General features: G+C 33.9%; 1 protein-coding gene across 3 annotated transcripts in view; it reads left to right on the forward strand.

Annotated features, from left to right (window-relative positions):
• Cpx (synaptic transmission protein complexin) overlaps positions 1–16,185 on the forward strand; it is a 114,124-nt gene that overhangs the window by 79,999 nt on the left and 17,940 nt on the right. Inside the window, exon 1 of one of the 3 annotated variants that reach the window (XM_071700819.1) lies at positions 8,799–8,902. The exons of 1 other annotated variant lie outside the window; for it this stretch is intronic. In XM_071700819.1, coding sequence (XP_071556920.1) covers positions 8,890–8,902 — 13 coding nt within the window. In that variant the 5' untranslated portion in view covers positions 8,799–8,889. Of the gene's footprint in view, positions 1–8,798; positions 8,903–8,987; positions 9,121–16,185 lie in introns of those variants that run through there. One more of the 3 variants, XM_071700820.1, reaches the window with a different exon arrangement.

Genomic DNA, 16,185 nt, shown 5'->3' on the forward strand with positions numbered 1-16,185 from the left:
ATATTTACTCGAAAAAGAATTGATTAATTAATCAATTAATGATGACAGCTCGATGACTCGCATAAATTCACACAAACAATCGGCAGATGTATTCAAATTTACTTTCCAACCGTAACAGTTGTAAATAATATCGACCTGTTATTTATGAACATGATTATAATTCATGCATAATGTTTATGCATAAATGTTGTTATGAGATAATTAAACAATTATTTAAAATAAATTTAATCAAGTTGAAAAAAATTTGTTGAAAAAAGAATAAAATGTAAATGTTATTCTATATTTAATACTTTTCTCCTGTACAACTATTATCATATATGTAAACGTGCGAGAATAAGTAGTCGGAAGGAACTTGGCGATACGTGATATCGCGAAAACGGATCGTCCATACCGTTATGGACAAAATAGGAAGACAACGGACGAGGAAGAGATGGGTGAGAAAGATATGGAAATAGTTTCCTTAAAAATGGCGATGCGGCGAAAAGATTTGCGAAGAAAGAGTCGTTAGAAGGAAAAGTGATAAAGGAATCCTAGCAGGAACTTTGCATAACGTCCTACGTGGAAGTAGAAAGAAGCACGAAAAATATGGGTATGGTGTTAGATGGCTTAATTTCTACTGTAATGCACGGAAAACGCGATGCTTTCGACATTAGCCGCGGGAAAATCTTTTCAAAATGGAGATTAAGCGTAAGTTCTATATACATATGTGTTTAACGCTGCTTCTCCGGGTAATAAATTTCAGCTTCCATCTCAGGAATTATTGGATAAATATTATACAATATGTGTCGTATGATACACAGAAGATGCTTTATTTTGTGTGGATGGTTAATTTCTTCTTGTATTAGATCGATGATCGACATTATCTTGCTCCAAAGGACTGCGTATCGTGTTTACATCGAGATTTGCTTTGTGTAGATTTGTAGATCGAGCGCATGCGGGCTGATAACGATATATATTCACTGGTAGATTAAGTAGCAATTAGACCTTTCTAATCTCGGTCCCCTTGAAACCGTACCAGTCAACGTACTCTATCTAAGTTGGTACAACCCTCAAAACGGCCCTTCCTAATCCCCATTATCGCGTTAGTCCTTCGAAATATTCTGCCGAGAAAACATATGACAATTTAGAGACAATGTTGGGAAGCTAATCCTATTAACTTTCTACACGATAATAGCTTTGAGGCCTTTTAAGCAATTATTATTAATGAACGATCAGTACAAAGCTGATGTAACATCTTCGTATGAGAGAAGAGAAAGGAAAAGGACGAAATATCCAACAAAAAATTCGAATCTTTGAATTTAAGAGATATTTTAATCTCTGGATGAAACTCATTAAAATTGTAGCTTCAGATTTTCAATCTATAATATCAAAGAACTTTCAAAATAGTTCTATTTATAAATATTTGTCAATTTATTAAATTATAGAGCCTTTTAAAATGTTTAATACTATTTTTGTTAAAAACTAAAAAATTAATTGGGCCTCTCTCCAATTTTCATCAATTTGTCTCTGGTAATGCTTTCTATTTCCTTTTTATATTTCCTATTCTATTTTTTTACAACGCTTTATATTTCCCTATTCTATTTTTTTACAGCGCATATTGCATATAAAATATGATTGAGAAATTAAATACAAGTACGGATATACTTTAACGATGCAGACAATATGCTTTTCGATATTGGGCCAAAAGTGCGTGACAAGAGGAGTGCTTCACCTAGAATTCTGATGTATGGATGCATATTTAAAGGCAATTCCATTGGAATCCTGCGAGAAATTCTCTTTGACGACGTATTACGAATGTGATTTCTGGAAGTAAAAGCTGCGATAGCGTAAGGGAATAAGAATGGAATAGGTGGGGCTGAGGCGAGAAAAGTTAGGTGGTAGGTATGTGCGCTTTATGATCGTGGATATATTCCATTTTCGTCTTTCGCCACTTTATCCGTCCGCTTCGGGTAAGGCTAGCTAAGTACATTTGATTGTAAGCTGCCCAGCCAGGTTTAAGGCTGATTTACAGCCGGGTGGTAGCCTTACTCGCACGCACGTGAGTGGACTATTCGTGGTTTCTATTCTCAAGCGCTTGAGCCGTTATTAACTTTACGCGCGGCGCAACGCGATCCTTCTATCCAGTCGTTTCCACTGAATCTCGCTCTTTTAGTTCCTGTCTTATATTTATTTACACTTTCATATATTTTATTATAAATGCTTATTTTCATCGTAATATAACTGCAATTATTCATTTGTTAGATCGATCAAATTTTTTTAAATAAATGGTTTTAATTGTTGCATTCTAAAACAGTCTGTCTAAATTTTTTTCAAGAGATACATGTTTGTCAAAGAGATAGGTATAGTAAAGAATACATAGATGTTCCTTAAATCTTCTTAAGCTGGTTTGTGAGTGATTGATTGAATTTCGTTTAATGAGGCCTTGGTATAGAATATCACAAACTTGTTATACATCTTTGTTTTAAATCTTTGCATTTCGATATAAACATTTTGTTTATTTTAGTTCTTACGATTTGTTCGTTTAATAAGAAAATATACGGTTTTATTTATAATCTGTATTTAATCTAATTCATTTTTCATTTACAAAACGATGAACGAAATAAAATTAAAATGGCAATTTATTTGAACAAGACGTGTATTTGACTGGGCTACGTTAAGTAAGAAAGTATCAAAGTACAAAAGGGGGAAAACCTCCTTCGAAGTACAAAAGGAGGGAATTGAAGACGCAAAAGTTCAGAGTGAATGACGAAGGAGGATACGGGAGAGAAGAGCGAATGAGTTGGAAGCGAGAAAAAGAGAAGCAACGGTAATTAGACGGATGATTGAGCCCTCCTTAAAGATGATCCTGACTGGAAGTAGTTGGAGAGACTTGCAGGCGAGGCAAGAGGTGAATAGTTCGACTAATCCTAAACGTGAAATTACTTGGTCGCTGCTATTTAGACGTCAATAGAACAAATAGCTTTCGGGAGAATTAGTAGTCGCGCAAAAAGCGTACAATGCGGATTAACGATTAGATCAAGCGCTATTAATGGCGGCATAGAGAAGCCGATTAAGCCTACAGAATGTGTCAATCTCGCATGTGGGCGGCCGCATCATATTAACGTCAAAACCTGTCGCCTCTCTACAGCCCTGCGAAAACCACAAGCGAATGGTGCTGTGCGCTAGCACATAAATTAACTTACATGACATTGACAGCTAATATTCTACTTTTTATAATTTCATTATAAATAATAATATAATTCAAATTTTTATAATTTATAGATTTTTTGAATAAAAAATCAGGAGAAAGAGAGGGAGAGAAGGTGAGAGAGAGAGAGAGAGAGACGCTATACGTTATGTAAAAAGATTGAATTATTAATAATATATAATTTACAGCATATACGATGTTAACAGTAACATCAACGTGAGCAATAGCTGTTTAAAGTAAAAATACAGACAGGGTAAAATCGACGATACGATATTTCTTTTACGATCGAAAGACATAGTGACGTCATTATTTTACAATCAAACGAAGGGGCGTATATATGTCTCGAGGCGTGAATTGCAGAGTATACATTCTCATAGCACAGGCGACGCTGCTGGCTTCCAGTACCCGTTACGACGAGCCTTATCAGCAACCATGCGTTTAACTTAAGCTCGTTGCCACGTCGCATAGATCGTTGTTGCCCGCTAATTCGCCATTATTAATACCGATAACAACGTGAATTTACGAAAGTCGCAGAATGTTCTTAAAAAATAATTGCTGTGTTTCCTGTCAACATACAACCAAAAATTAAAAATATTTTATTATTTTATTAAGAATTAAGAATCTGCCATTATATATGATATTTTGCGAGTTAAATTAAGCTGTCTTCACAGTGCGCCTTACGTACATATACAACAAACTTCGTTTGTTTTCATATTATGGTGTATTTATGTCATTCACTAATATACTTGATGATTAATCGAGTTTCTTTTTACGTAAATAAAGATTTGAGAAGGAGGGAAATAATCATATAACATTAATTATGTAAAAAATGAAAGAATAACATACCGTATTAACTAATTGTCCAATTCTTAATTTGTCGAACTTAATTTACTCATACAAACATTGTACTGTGGGTGAGAAGGGAACATAGTCGTGGTCGGACTGCAGACAGTCCGCTGCCAATCATTATATCCCTGGCATGCGAACATACCACTGTGTGCGAAACGGAGTATGCAGAGGGTCAGGGGACGTTCTGCTGGTCGATGAGGGAATATGGCAGCACGGCAAGGGATGTGACGAGAGTGGTCGACGAGAGCACGCTCTCGGGAATGAGGGGGGTGACAAAGGGCGAGCACTATATTGGCATACCAACGGTGTGGGCGATATAGGAATACTTGAAGAACAACTTTATAGCGCGAAAGCCTGCCGACTCGAGATTCCTCCCTCGAAGATTGCCTACCTTCCTTCCTTCACTGGTGTGCAAAGATGAATACAAGACGGGAGCTAAGCTACGTGAACTCGCTGAGTATTAATATGGAATAAGTATACGTTGGAACAATATTAATGAAAAAAGGCAAAAAATTTGGGACATTTTATTTTACTAAATGCAACTTCCTAGTCTTTAAAATTTGGAATTAATTCTCAATCCTGATAATTATGCAAAAGACAGATTTCTTTCATCGATTTTAACGAAATTTATTGCAATTACGTAAATAAGTAAATATATGACAATTGAGTTACCTAATCGAATTATCCTATAAAATAGGAAAAATTTGATGGATTTGTCATTCTAGCGGTTTGTGCCACTGCTAATTTATTCTGTAAATTACAAGATTACTTATTTTTTTAAATATTTTTTAAAATATCTTAGTTTAATTATTTTGAAAAACTCATATATTTTTTAATTAAGAATTATGAATGATTATAAAGAAGCGCTGAAATATTGCGCTTTATTGCGTAAATCGCGCTACAGAATGCTCGAGCTACAGAAATTTATGTATGCATGGCATCTTGATGGAGTTTTATTAATGTTGTTACCTCGATGTTTTATATTACTATTAATAATTTTCTTATTAATCAAGATAATTTTTTCCATTATCATCATATCTATATTCTGCTCCGTATCAAAATTTATACGGAGGTTAACTTTCTTTATGAAAAATATCCCTTCTGCATAAATAATCAATTTTGTATTTCTTTCTTTCTTTAAACAAGTTTCTAAATATTTAGTTGAAATTGGTGCCCTAAAGCGTTCGCGCGCGTTTGACCAAATCTCCGCATGTTCCACTGCTATACCAGCACACGTGTGTGTATATAAAGCCACGTGCATATGTCGGAATTCTCGAACGCAATCAAACGCAACGCATTTGACGTGATTGAAGCCATCAAGGCGTGCTTAAACGCTACTAACGGAATAACCTGCACCAAACACACAGATCGCGTGTCCGTACTTTTCATCGTTATTAGCTGAAATACCGCGATTTATTCATTACATTATTTTACTCTTTCAATTTCTTTGTATCCATTCTTACAAAAATCTTGTTTGTCAATTTCCTGAATTGAATAATGCTTCGACAGACCGATATACGATATATGAGTTAATGATTAATATTAATATTAGATAAATGTGTAATTGTGGATCTTAAATAACGAAAAAGAAAGAAGTTGGTTTCTTAATAGCAAGTTATATTAAGTTACGGTCTTCAAATGTTTGTTTTCCTTCACAATCACAATTACTTATAATTTTCTCTTTTCTCTCCTTTTTTTTTTAAATCGAGATTCTTTATTCTGCGGATTATCTGTGTCTTGCAAAACATGCTCGCATTACAAAACACATGTATCAAGCCAGATAGCTTGTGGAAAATGTGGCGGCGAGTCGCATAAGCGAGCGAGAAGGTCGGTCAGAGTGATTTAGGCGAATCAGTAACCCGCGGTGTTGCGTTACTTGTTTACTGCCGGAGCACCCGTTGCATTATTCAACAGCCGCCCATATTTATCAAGCCGATAGTCAAGCAGGGTGGCAGCAAGTACGAACGATACGTAAACGCGTAAAAGGAAGTAAACGATAGTGGGACCTTTGTTAAGGATCGTTTCCTATGGATGACTTTTCCTTTCTCCCGGTTGCAATTGGCTAAAAGCATAGATATTACATTGTACAAAAGAAACAAGATAAAAGGTGACTTTTCCAAGTCTTTTTGAGCCATATACAAGGTTGTAACTGATAGCAGAAATGGAAAGATAAGACATTTATTCAATTTTTAAAATTAATTTTCTCAAAAACGTAGCTTTTGTACGAAAAAATTTTATTGTGAATTTGATTACATTTTTTATATCTATAATCATTATTCTTCTTAGTTGTACAATATCATAGTTATAGAATATCCTGCGGATAAATTCTCTAAGTACATTCTCTAAGTACATTTCAATTCTCTTTATAATTTAAAGCACAGCTTGAAATGCTTTTAGAAACACAATAATTTACATTATTTTTGATAATTTCTAAAATTTTAACATTAAATGTGTAAATATATTACACTTATATTATTCTACAAAGATGGAAGCAAGAAATGAGAATACATCATTTTTGTAGAAGGGAGAAATTGCAATTAGCAAAGCGCGGATCATTTGCACGCAAGTATTCCGAGTGAAGGCGGAAAGCCATTAAGGAATATTCCCACGTGTAGGGCGCACTTAATGAGCGATATAATTTATTGGGTTTACTCGCGGGTAGTAGTTAATAGGGTCTGCGACCTACGACCCATTAACCGGAGGTCGATTGCGAGATATCGTTGGTGAACATCTGTCATACCTTGGGCACGATAGGTCAGAGTGGGACCAAATCCTAAATTACCTAAAAGAGTTTAAAATTGGACGAGAATACTAAAATTGTTCTGTTCGATCCCCAAATGATATCTGCATATAAGTAAAGAAACTTGGAAATCGTACGTCCTACTTAATTATTGAAAAATTTAAAGATTTATTAATTATTTAGAACCTCTAATGAAGTTATAAAATATCTAGTAAAGTATAAAAAATGAAATTGACGCTTCTATTATTGTTTCATATTTGTAAATTAAATGCAAAAGGAAGAAAAACATTTAAATTTTCATATTCGATTATTGGAAAATTTAAAATAAATTTTTACTAACCATTTGATTATTTAAATATCTAGTAAAGTTACAAAAAGAAACGAAGCTTATTCTTTGGCTATTTTTATTTCTTCTGTTCATGTTCCACATTGTTTCATAGTCCTGAAGCAGCTTAAGTACTACTGCCATATTTATCACTGTAGTTCTTAGAAGTTTCGTTTGCAAATATTTATACAAGGTAGACAATTCACTCGCTTCTTCTCGGCTACAAACAAAGAATACAATAATACTGAACAGTGTAACGCGACAATATAATCCCTCACAACACTAAGTTATCAGCCATTCCTCTGTTAACCTACTTATATAATGGTGTTCATAAACTGTTATATTCTTTAACTTAGAAACTTTGAGGACTTTATATTAAATGTTTTATATATACATATATATTCGTTTGCCTATTTTATTATTTCGAATCATATATGTATCAACTTCAAAAACTTTCTTCTATCCTCTTGAACATTTATGTGTATAGTCCAGACAGTCAGATCTATCAAAAACAGATTTTGCAAAGTGTCTACTACAAATTTTGTCGACATAATGTAGAAACATAACGAAATTTACTTAAAGATTATGATGACAGAAACCGAATCTACCATTTAAATGGAACATATCATTTAAATGGTTACGAAATGATAGATTCTGCTCGGTTTCTGCTGGCAGTCTGTTGTCAGATTATGTCGACAGATTCTGCCACTAGAACACGAGCTTAATGCGGACGCAGTTGATGGCTATCTACCGCAATCTGTTCGAATCTGCGGGCAAATTACTAGTACTGCTAATATATTGCTTATTGGAAGCTTATCAAATAAAACTTATTTAATTCTTGACTGATTTGAAAAAGTTGACACAATTAGTGATAAAAGACTTTCACACAAACCTATTTTGTTTAATTCTTTGAAATAATTGTTTCGGGAGAAACACGAGTCAGGGCATATTTGTAAAATTCGTTATAAACTAATATTTTTACAAAACAGGATCTTTATTCGTCTATATATCTTTTTTATTTCAATTTCAATCTTTTCACTGTTAGAAACACACTTAAAGTTCTCGAATTTAAATATCAGTCAGAATGTCAGAATGTCAATGAAATTTTTATTTAGTTCAACAAGCACTTATATATCACAGTTACATGACACTGTCATATAAACAGTAGAGCATGCGTCATCATTTTTCCCCTTTATAAGGATTATTCCTTTGTAATTGTACTTCGCCATTTTTACGAGATTTTATTTTCACCACTGTGCTGTCATATAGCCTGAGAAAGCATTCGTTACACAAAATAAATCTGTATTTTACAGCTTTGTCCGGCACACTGCACGCGTTATTCCATCACTTTATTCCCCGTGACCCAGTCGAGCCGCTTAACTGGCTGTACAAGCTCGACGTCGCTCACCACCGACATTCCATTCTTCGTTCTCCATATCGAGAGGTGTCGGCGTCGCATTCCGTCCCATCCTATTCTATAGGAAGGCCGATCATGTCGGTTATAGGGACGGCAAAAATATTGCGCGGCAGATAGGGGTAGAAGGGAACCAACGGTACCTCTAGAGAGGAACTGAACATTTTTCTAGCTCCCCTCCAGTCCCTCCACGCCGGCAAGCACGCCCATCCCTAGTAGTGGGGGGTGCGCACCCTGTAGAGGTTGGTGGGGCAGACAGAGGTTGCGGTGGTGGTGGTGGTGGTGGTAGTAGTCTCCGTGGCGAAGTCTGACCGTTACGGCACCAGTACTACTGTCGCTACTATCACGAGTGCAGGTCATCACGGGACTCAATCATGGACATACTGGGTATGTCCTATTCAAAACCAAGCATGCACTACTTAACTGCTTATTGATCTCGTTTGTTCGATATGCTCCGATTGTCGAAATCGATCCGCTCCCTCGGGGAAAAGAAAATTTTACGAATCATGTTTCATCGCGGCCGCACGATTTAACTCGCGAGTGTCGGCGGGACTGTCTTCGACCCTTTCTTAATCGTGAGACTTCATCTGCATCAAAGGATTAAGGTATTGTGGCTGAAAGGAAAAATTTCAAAATCATTGGATTGGTGATTCTATTACATTTCTTTTTAAATCTTTTTACTACTCTCTCTTTCTCTCTACCTCTCTTTTTCTCCCTCTCTTTTTCTCTTTTTCTCTCCGGAACAAGCAATCTATTAGACAAAAAGATATTACGTGATTTATGTTTGAGACTTCGCTTTACATCTGCATTAACAAATTAACTCATTGTAGTTGGAAAATGAAGATAGCAGTGTTTATTAAACTTATTTTCTCAAAGTTTGTCAAATTTTTGGATCTATTTTTTATTTTTTTCAATAAAATTCTTTTAAATATATAGGTACATATATGTATATGAAATTTGTGAAATTAATTTTGCTTAAAATACAATAAAATTAAGTGTAAAATTTTAATTTTTGAAATTACTGGTTTTATTTACTAAAACATAATAAATAATAAAAATTTTTAAATTAAATCAGCATAGACAACCAGTCGAGCAATTTAAATAAAAAAGAGATGTTTTAGTCCATCGACAAATAAATAAGCATGTGTTCGCAGTGCTAGTATCTCTGACAAATGTATTGTTATATTTATTGGATCTATTTTATGTGTGCGTTTGTATTAAAAATATTGGAGTCAGTTGAAACAAATCAGTTTGAACAAAATACATATGTGTTTGTGTGGGAAATAAAAAAGAATGTCTTGTGGATCGTTTATTCACTTGTGTCAGTTGTGTTGTGTCTCGTTTTTTATAAAAACATTGATGTATTACTCCATACCACCCTGGTCTTCGCTTTTGTGAAAAAGATATCACAACGTTTAGTTTTTACAAGAATAGGTGATCAGTTTTTGTGAAAAAGAAAATATTACAGCATTTAATTTTTAAATTATTTACTTATTTTAATTTAAATTCTTAGACTTAAATCGTTAGATACGCCTTATATTTTTTTATGCCTTTAGTAACTTTCCTTATCTGATTTAATATACATATTTTTGATATATAAAAAATCCGTTTTATTAGATAAAAAATAAAGTTTTATTACCTATATAAGCTACTTATTTCCCATCTCAATATTAAAATAATTATTTTGTTTAAAAAAACTAGTCAGGAATTTTAAAATACTCTCATAGTCAAGAAGATTCTCATTTTTTAATGAAAGAACTTGTTTCTGATTCAAGTCGTAGCAGTGGCAAATACTTTTTTCTCAATTATACATTTTTATTAGCTTTCATGGATGAATAAGTTCCTCTTTAAAAATAAAAAATTTCTAATAGCACTTTAATTTAAAAAAAAGATATTTATTCATATCATCTGATCGATTGGCACTTTGATAGAATTATTCGATACCTTTATATTCATTACACGGGAGAAATATCTTTATTAGCAAAAAACGAGCTTTTGCTTCATCTCCATTACGATTACGATTCGATTATCGATGGTGGAGATTGAAATTCTGCTGTAACTCAATTTATAATGAAAATCTTCGAGTAACTTAGTCGATGGATGTCGAGATCGTTCTTGAGATAATTCTCTTCCAGACACCGGAAGCATAATTGAATTTCACGTCATCGACTTAGAAGCGTGTCCGCCCCGAAATAAGCTTGTCCCCTTGAGCTCACCTTCTAATGAGTACCATCTGTCCTTGCATCTCTTCTTTGTAAGGTTTGCACTGCTGTCACATACTCGACCTACTTTTATTTTATGCAACTTCTAAATTTAAAAAGAAATAAGTGTGTCTATAGATGGCCTTGGATGATATGTCAAATAATGTTATACAAAATCTCTTTCTAGATAATCTGTGAAGTATTCCATAGAATGTTAGTATTTTATAAGAATTACTTATATTCTAATTTAAATATTAAATTATCTAAAATAATTATAATTTATGTAATCTATCTATGTATCTAAACAGATTTACAAAAGAAATCTTGGATACTGCTATATATCTTTAGATCATCTATAAGTAAACCAATGATATATCAACAATAAAATCGAAGATTAAAAAGTAGTGGAAAATAAAATTGCTCAATGAAATGTTGTTCCCTTAAAAGGTCTCTGACTATTTTTAAAACTAGTATGTTTTAAGTGTGCTTTTGAGACTTCCTGTATTCCCTCGATGCTTCAAAAATGCAACAGAGCGGACACACCTGCACCATTTCAAGATAAACGAAATATTGAGGGCGGAAATGTCGAAGCGAAGGGCGATTGACTATATACTGTATAGACTGATGTTTTCACGAATAATCTTATTGTTTAATCGAGCAATCAAATTTTGCGAGAGAGAAGAAAATTTATCGCGTTTAGCAAACAGAATTTCTATCTGATAAAGCATTATTCGTGCATGTAAAAAAATTAAAATGTATTCTTTAATATACATAAATGCTTGAAAAATATGTATTTAATTTCCTTTCCTTGTTTTATTAATGCCAGAATTTTCGTGTTAATGAATTCAAAGAGAGAATAACGCAAACGCAGTCTTGTCAAACATTTTGTATTTCAGTTTTTCCGCTGAATTAAAGATTACGTAACATTGAACGATGGTACTGTCGTTTTTCTCCCTCAAGCAGAAACTTTTCGATGCTACTTTCGTGTTCCTCGGTTTGTCTCATCCAAGCGATAAAGTCTTGCCAGGAAAAGTCGGAAGTCCGCTGTAAATTTATATTTCGGAACTCTCGAAGGAGTCGTTTAGATATGGCGTAGGTCTATTATTGTATATGTAAGTCAGTGATTATGTCTTAACCAGATCCATTTAATATTAGTAAGAAATTGTTTTAATTATTTCATATACTACTATTGAATTTAAGAAAAAGAAAGAAAGAAAGAGAAGAGAGAAGAGAGCAAGTAAAAATAAAAACAAGCGAACTATTATAGTATGTGTATTTATCAGCGAATATACAAATAATGTATATATTTTTAAACAATACCTTTCTAAATAGCTTATTAAAGATTTCGAATTGTTTGATAAATCTTGTTTCATTATATGTATAACAAATCATCCAATATACAAAACTTATTGTTACTCTTTCAAGACTGAAGCGTATGCACGTGCGTGCATGCGTGCACGTAAAACGTCCGCGAGAGGGGCATTCGATCGTATGAGCAAATCAATATACTACTACGAGCCATAAATAACACGTTGACAAAACAGTCTAATGTTCTTTCCCCCTTTTCTGCCGAAGAGAATAACACGCGTGCACATTGGCAATAGCACGCCTGCGTTGTAAGTTATTGCGCTTCTGGAGTTGAGATCGAAGCAGAGCTACATCCTTCTTTTGTCTCTTTCCTTTCGACAAATATGACCAATAAGAAAGATGACAGATATTAATACAGCAAAGTTTTTCGTTACGAGCTTATATTTTAATTTTTCATTTAAAAAGCTAGATCTTGACGTGCAAATCGATCGTCGGAACTGGGAAGCCTCTTCACGGACAAAAAATATGTCCATTAACCAATATCCCTTTCAAAACCCTTCAGTTTTTATGAACGAAAATATAAGACATATTTTTATGTTACTAATAATTTCGACAATATTCCATCAAAATGAAACATCCTGTTTATAAAACTTGCTAGAATACTTTGGATAATGTTCTGAAATAATGGTATTACCTGAAATATCCTGAAATAATGACTCGATATATAAATTCAGAAAAGATTTGCATCATCAGACGAACGCGAGGATCGTTGAAAAATTCTTCCTACTAGAATAATATATGGTTATAACCTTATAACATACATTCATACATTAATTCCAAACAGTGCACTTGCACGATGCGACGTGTAAAATTGCTGAACGTCTTCGCTCTCCTCTTTTCGCTTATTTGACAAAGTCATTCTCATGTAGTCAGCAACCCGCCGCGATAATGGAGGCCATATCTACTACAATGCGAACAACGAGCAGTAAAGTAAAACGGCTACATATGCAAATATCTGCACACAATCATATTTGATCTGATAATTATAAGATAATATTAAAGTCTAATATTAAAGTTTATATTAAAAAAACATCTTTAAATTCAAATACCCTGAATGTATTGTAATGAATGTATTTTTTTTAATCTATAACTTTTTCTCTCGTTTCTCTCGTTTTCTAAAAAGCGTTTGATACTTTCGTCTTCTACGAGTTATCAAATTCTTCCTGTAATAATTACTATTATTATTGATTTTTTTATCATTAAATATATCATTTCCTATAACTTATCGCAACGTTCACGATATGTCTCGACCATACAAAGGTTAAGCATTACGCGATAACCGCACGGATAACCGCATGACCATTGAAATTCTCCTCTCCTTTCGTCTCTTGAGGCAATTGCGATCGGCTCACGAAGCGTATCGTAGGTTGAAGCAGCCTGCCGTGCGACTCGACAATCTCACGAAGTAACTTCAGACATACAGTGTGAACCTACTGCGATTTAACCACGAGAGAAATTACCTCGCTATTGTATAATCTAAAGCGAGTTTGTATCGTACGAATCAATGCGTGTTGTAGCTGCCAAAGGAATAATCAATAGGACTAATTCCGTGTTTCGAATACGACAGACGTTAATTATAATATTTCGGAAAAAATCAAAGATCAAATTTGGATAACTAAAGATCAAAACAAGTTGTATTAGTTAATATAAGATTTATAAAACAGAAATACAATAATAGTAAAAATTTTGCATAATACCAAAAATTAAGCAAAAAAAATTGACCAAAAGCGTTTTGATATTTATTTTAAATTATTATCAATTGAAAGAGAATAAAATATTTTCACAATCACAACAATTACATAGAAAATTACAAAAGAATTATTATTATTTTCCATTTTGTATCTGGTTCATATCGGCTTTTAGAATTTGCATGAATATTAAACACAAAAATTGTAGGAAAAAGTTAAATGCACGTTTGTGTTATTAAGCGAATAATGAAAGTTGTGCTAAAAATTCAAAGTCACATGTTATATCCAAGTACTTATCTAACATTTTCTGAATGAAAAAATGGTTAGGTCTTTCTTTATAATCATTTAAACGCGTCCCCTTTAACATTTACTTAAGCGTGCACGACCACGATCATTAATCTTAACACCCATGATAAATCTCTCACCAAGCGGAGAAATTCCACGTCAATACCGTAGCAAAATTCTCTACGTCAATAAATTGCAGGGAAAAAAAATTGTGACGAAGGAAATACTGAAATCAGTAGCGAGGAATTTTGGACGAAGAGGAAGAGAGAAAGAGAGAAAGTGAGAGGGGAGAAAGAGGGAAAGGAAGAGAGAGAAAGAAAATATCTCTAGGTGATGTTGGAGAGATTTACATACCGCACGAGACCGGAACAATCAACTTCTAACACGAGAACCCTCGCTCTTCTTCGCGACACTTCCACCTCGGAGGAAACGCTGATACGACCATCCCAACCCGTACCGGAAATGAACCAAGTATCAAGCTCAGAATCGATTTTCGAGAACTCGTGCTCACTGCTCGTCAAATGACAAGACAAAAAGTTGAATTTGTTTTTCAAGTTATTTCCTCGTGAGGCAGAGTTATGACTGATAAATTTGTCTTAAAATGGCTGCATCAATCACAAACTCTGAACATTAAAAGTTTCTATTATTTTGAGAATCCTAGAATAATAGATAGCTGAATTCTTCGTTATGTTTGAAAGTGTGGATTTTCAAATCGAGTTGTAGACATTTGTCAATCTAATTTGACCTAAATTTAACTCATAATCAGTTGTAACTCGCGATGCATTCAATGATCGAATCAAAGTACAACAACCATGTTGTTAAGCGATCGATGCTCACTGCGATTGAACTTGAAGCCGCGCATCAATAGGAGCAAATTCTGGAGATGTGGTTAATTACGTCGGAGTGGCTTAATCAAGACTACTTGACCTAAGCTCAAGGTAACCAGATGCTAGTTATGCTTGGTAGCGCGAGCAAACGTGTCAATGAATGAGAATGTATTAGATTACGCCATTCGATCGGTTGTTGCCAGATAATCGTATTCGTACTTGGTGCTGCTGTTATGACTAATAGACTGTACAAGTATGCGAAGTTACATAAATTGAGATGTTAAATGAGACATTTTTATACCAAACATGTGTTATTAGCAATAAACCAGACCGTATATATGTATAATACTCTTTAATATAAATTTAACATATTGACTGTATTCTCTTTCGAGACAGTTTCCTTCTGAATTCAAGTGCAGATAATGCTATCAGTATTGAATTGCATGTTATTTTTTGTAAGATTGGTAAATAGCTTCACTATTTTTGTTTTTCTGCGTGATGCACACTTACGTACGTTATCTTTTTTTTTGTGGAAAATTAGCAGAGAATAAGTCATAATAGATGTGAAAAATGAAAGGAATTATTTATTAGAAACGCCATTAAATGAAAAAAGGAATTATAAGAAAATGATTTAATGGTATCCTTATTTATAATAAAGTACCGTTAAAGAAAGAAAAATGCAACGTGTGTAAAATAATAATAAAAGAAAGAAAAAAATGTTATAATATTTTATATAAAAAGATCTCACCGAGTTTAAAAGCGTTTGGATCGTTTATCGTATTATCTTCGGATATTTTACGATCGAAACGTATCGAGGTTTTCTGGTAATATAATCCAATCCTTCCCTCCAAAACGGCAACTTTTCACCCTTCTCGAGGGGGACAATGTGAACGTGCGCCAATATAATCGTGCGAGTGGGCACAGATCCGAGTTCAGGCAGATTTGCATGCAAATCGGATCTCGCAGAAGGTAAAATCTGGGACCAGTTTTTCCGAGACTGAGGCCGATTTCGCGAATTATTTCGATACGTCAGAATTTATACTGTTCTGTTCCCTCCCTCCTCTCTCTCTTCCCCTTTCCTTTTCACTTTCGCCCTTTTTTCTCTCTTTCTCTCTGTTTCGATGTGCAATCTCGACAGAGAATAAGTGAATCAGAAAATAAAGTGTTGTAGTATATAATCCTGAACTATACTAGAAGCAGGGATAAAATATTGCAACGTATTTGTGCTCATGTAGTAAGCATGGTATCTGTTGTTGGATAATAATGAAAATATAGTCATAAAAATCGTGTTGAAGAATTAA

Source organism: Temnothorax nylanderi, unplaced genomic scaffold, assembly GCF_030848795.1.
Source record: "Temnothorax nylanderi isolate EJ_2023f unplaced genomic scaffold, tnyl_v1.0 TNYL_tig0023_pilon, whole genome shotgun sequence".
Taxonomy (NCBI): domain Eukaryota; kingdom Metazoa; phylum Arthropoda; class Insecta; order Hymenoptera; family Formicidae; genus Temnothorax; species Temnothorax nylanderi.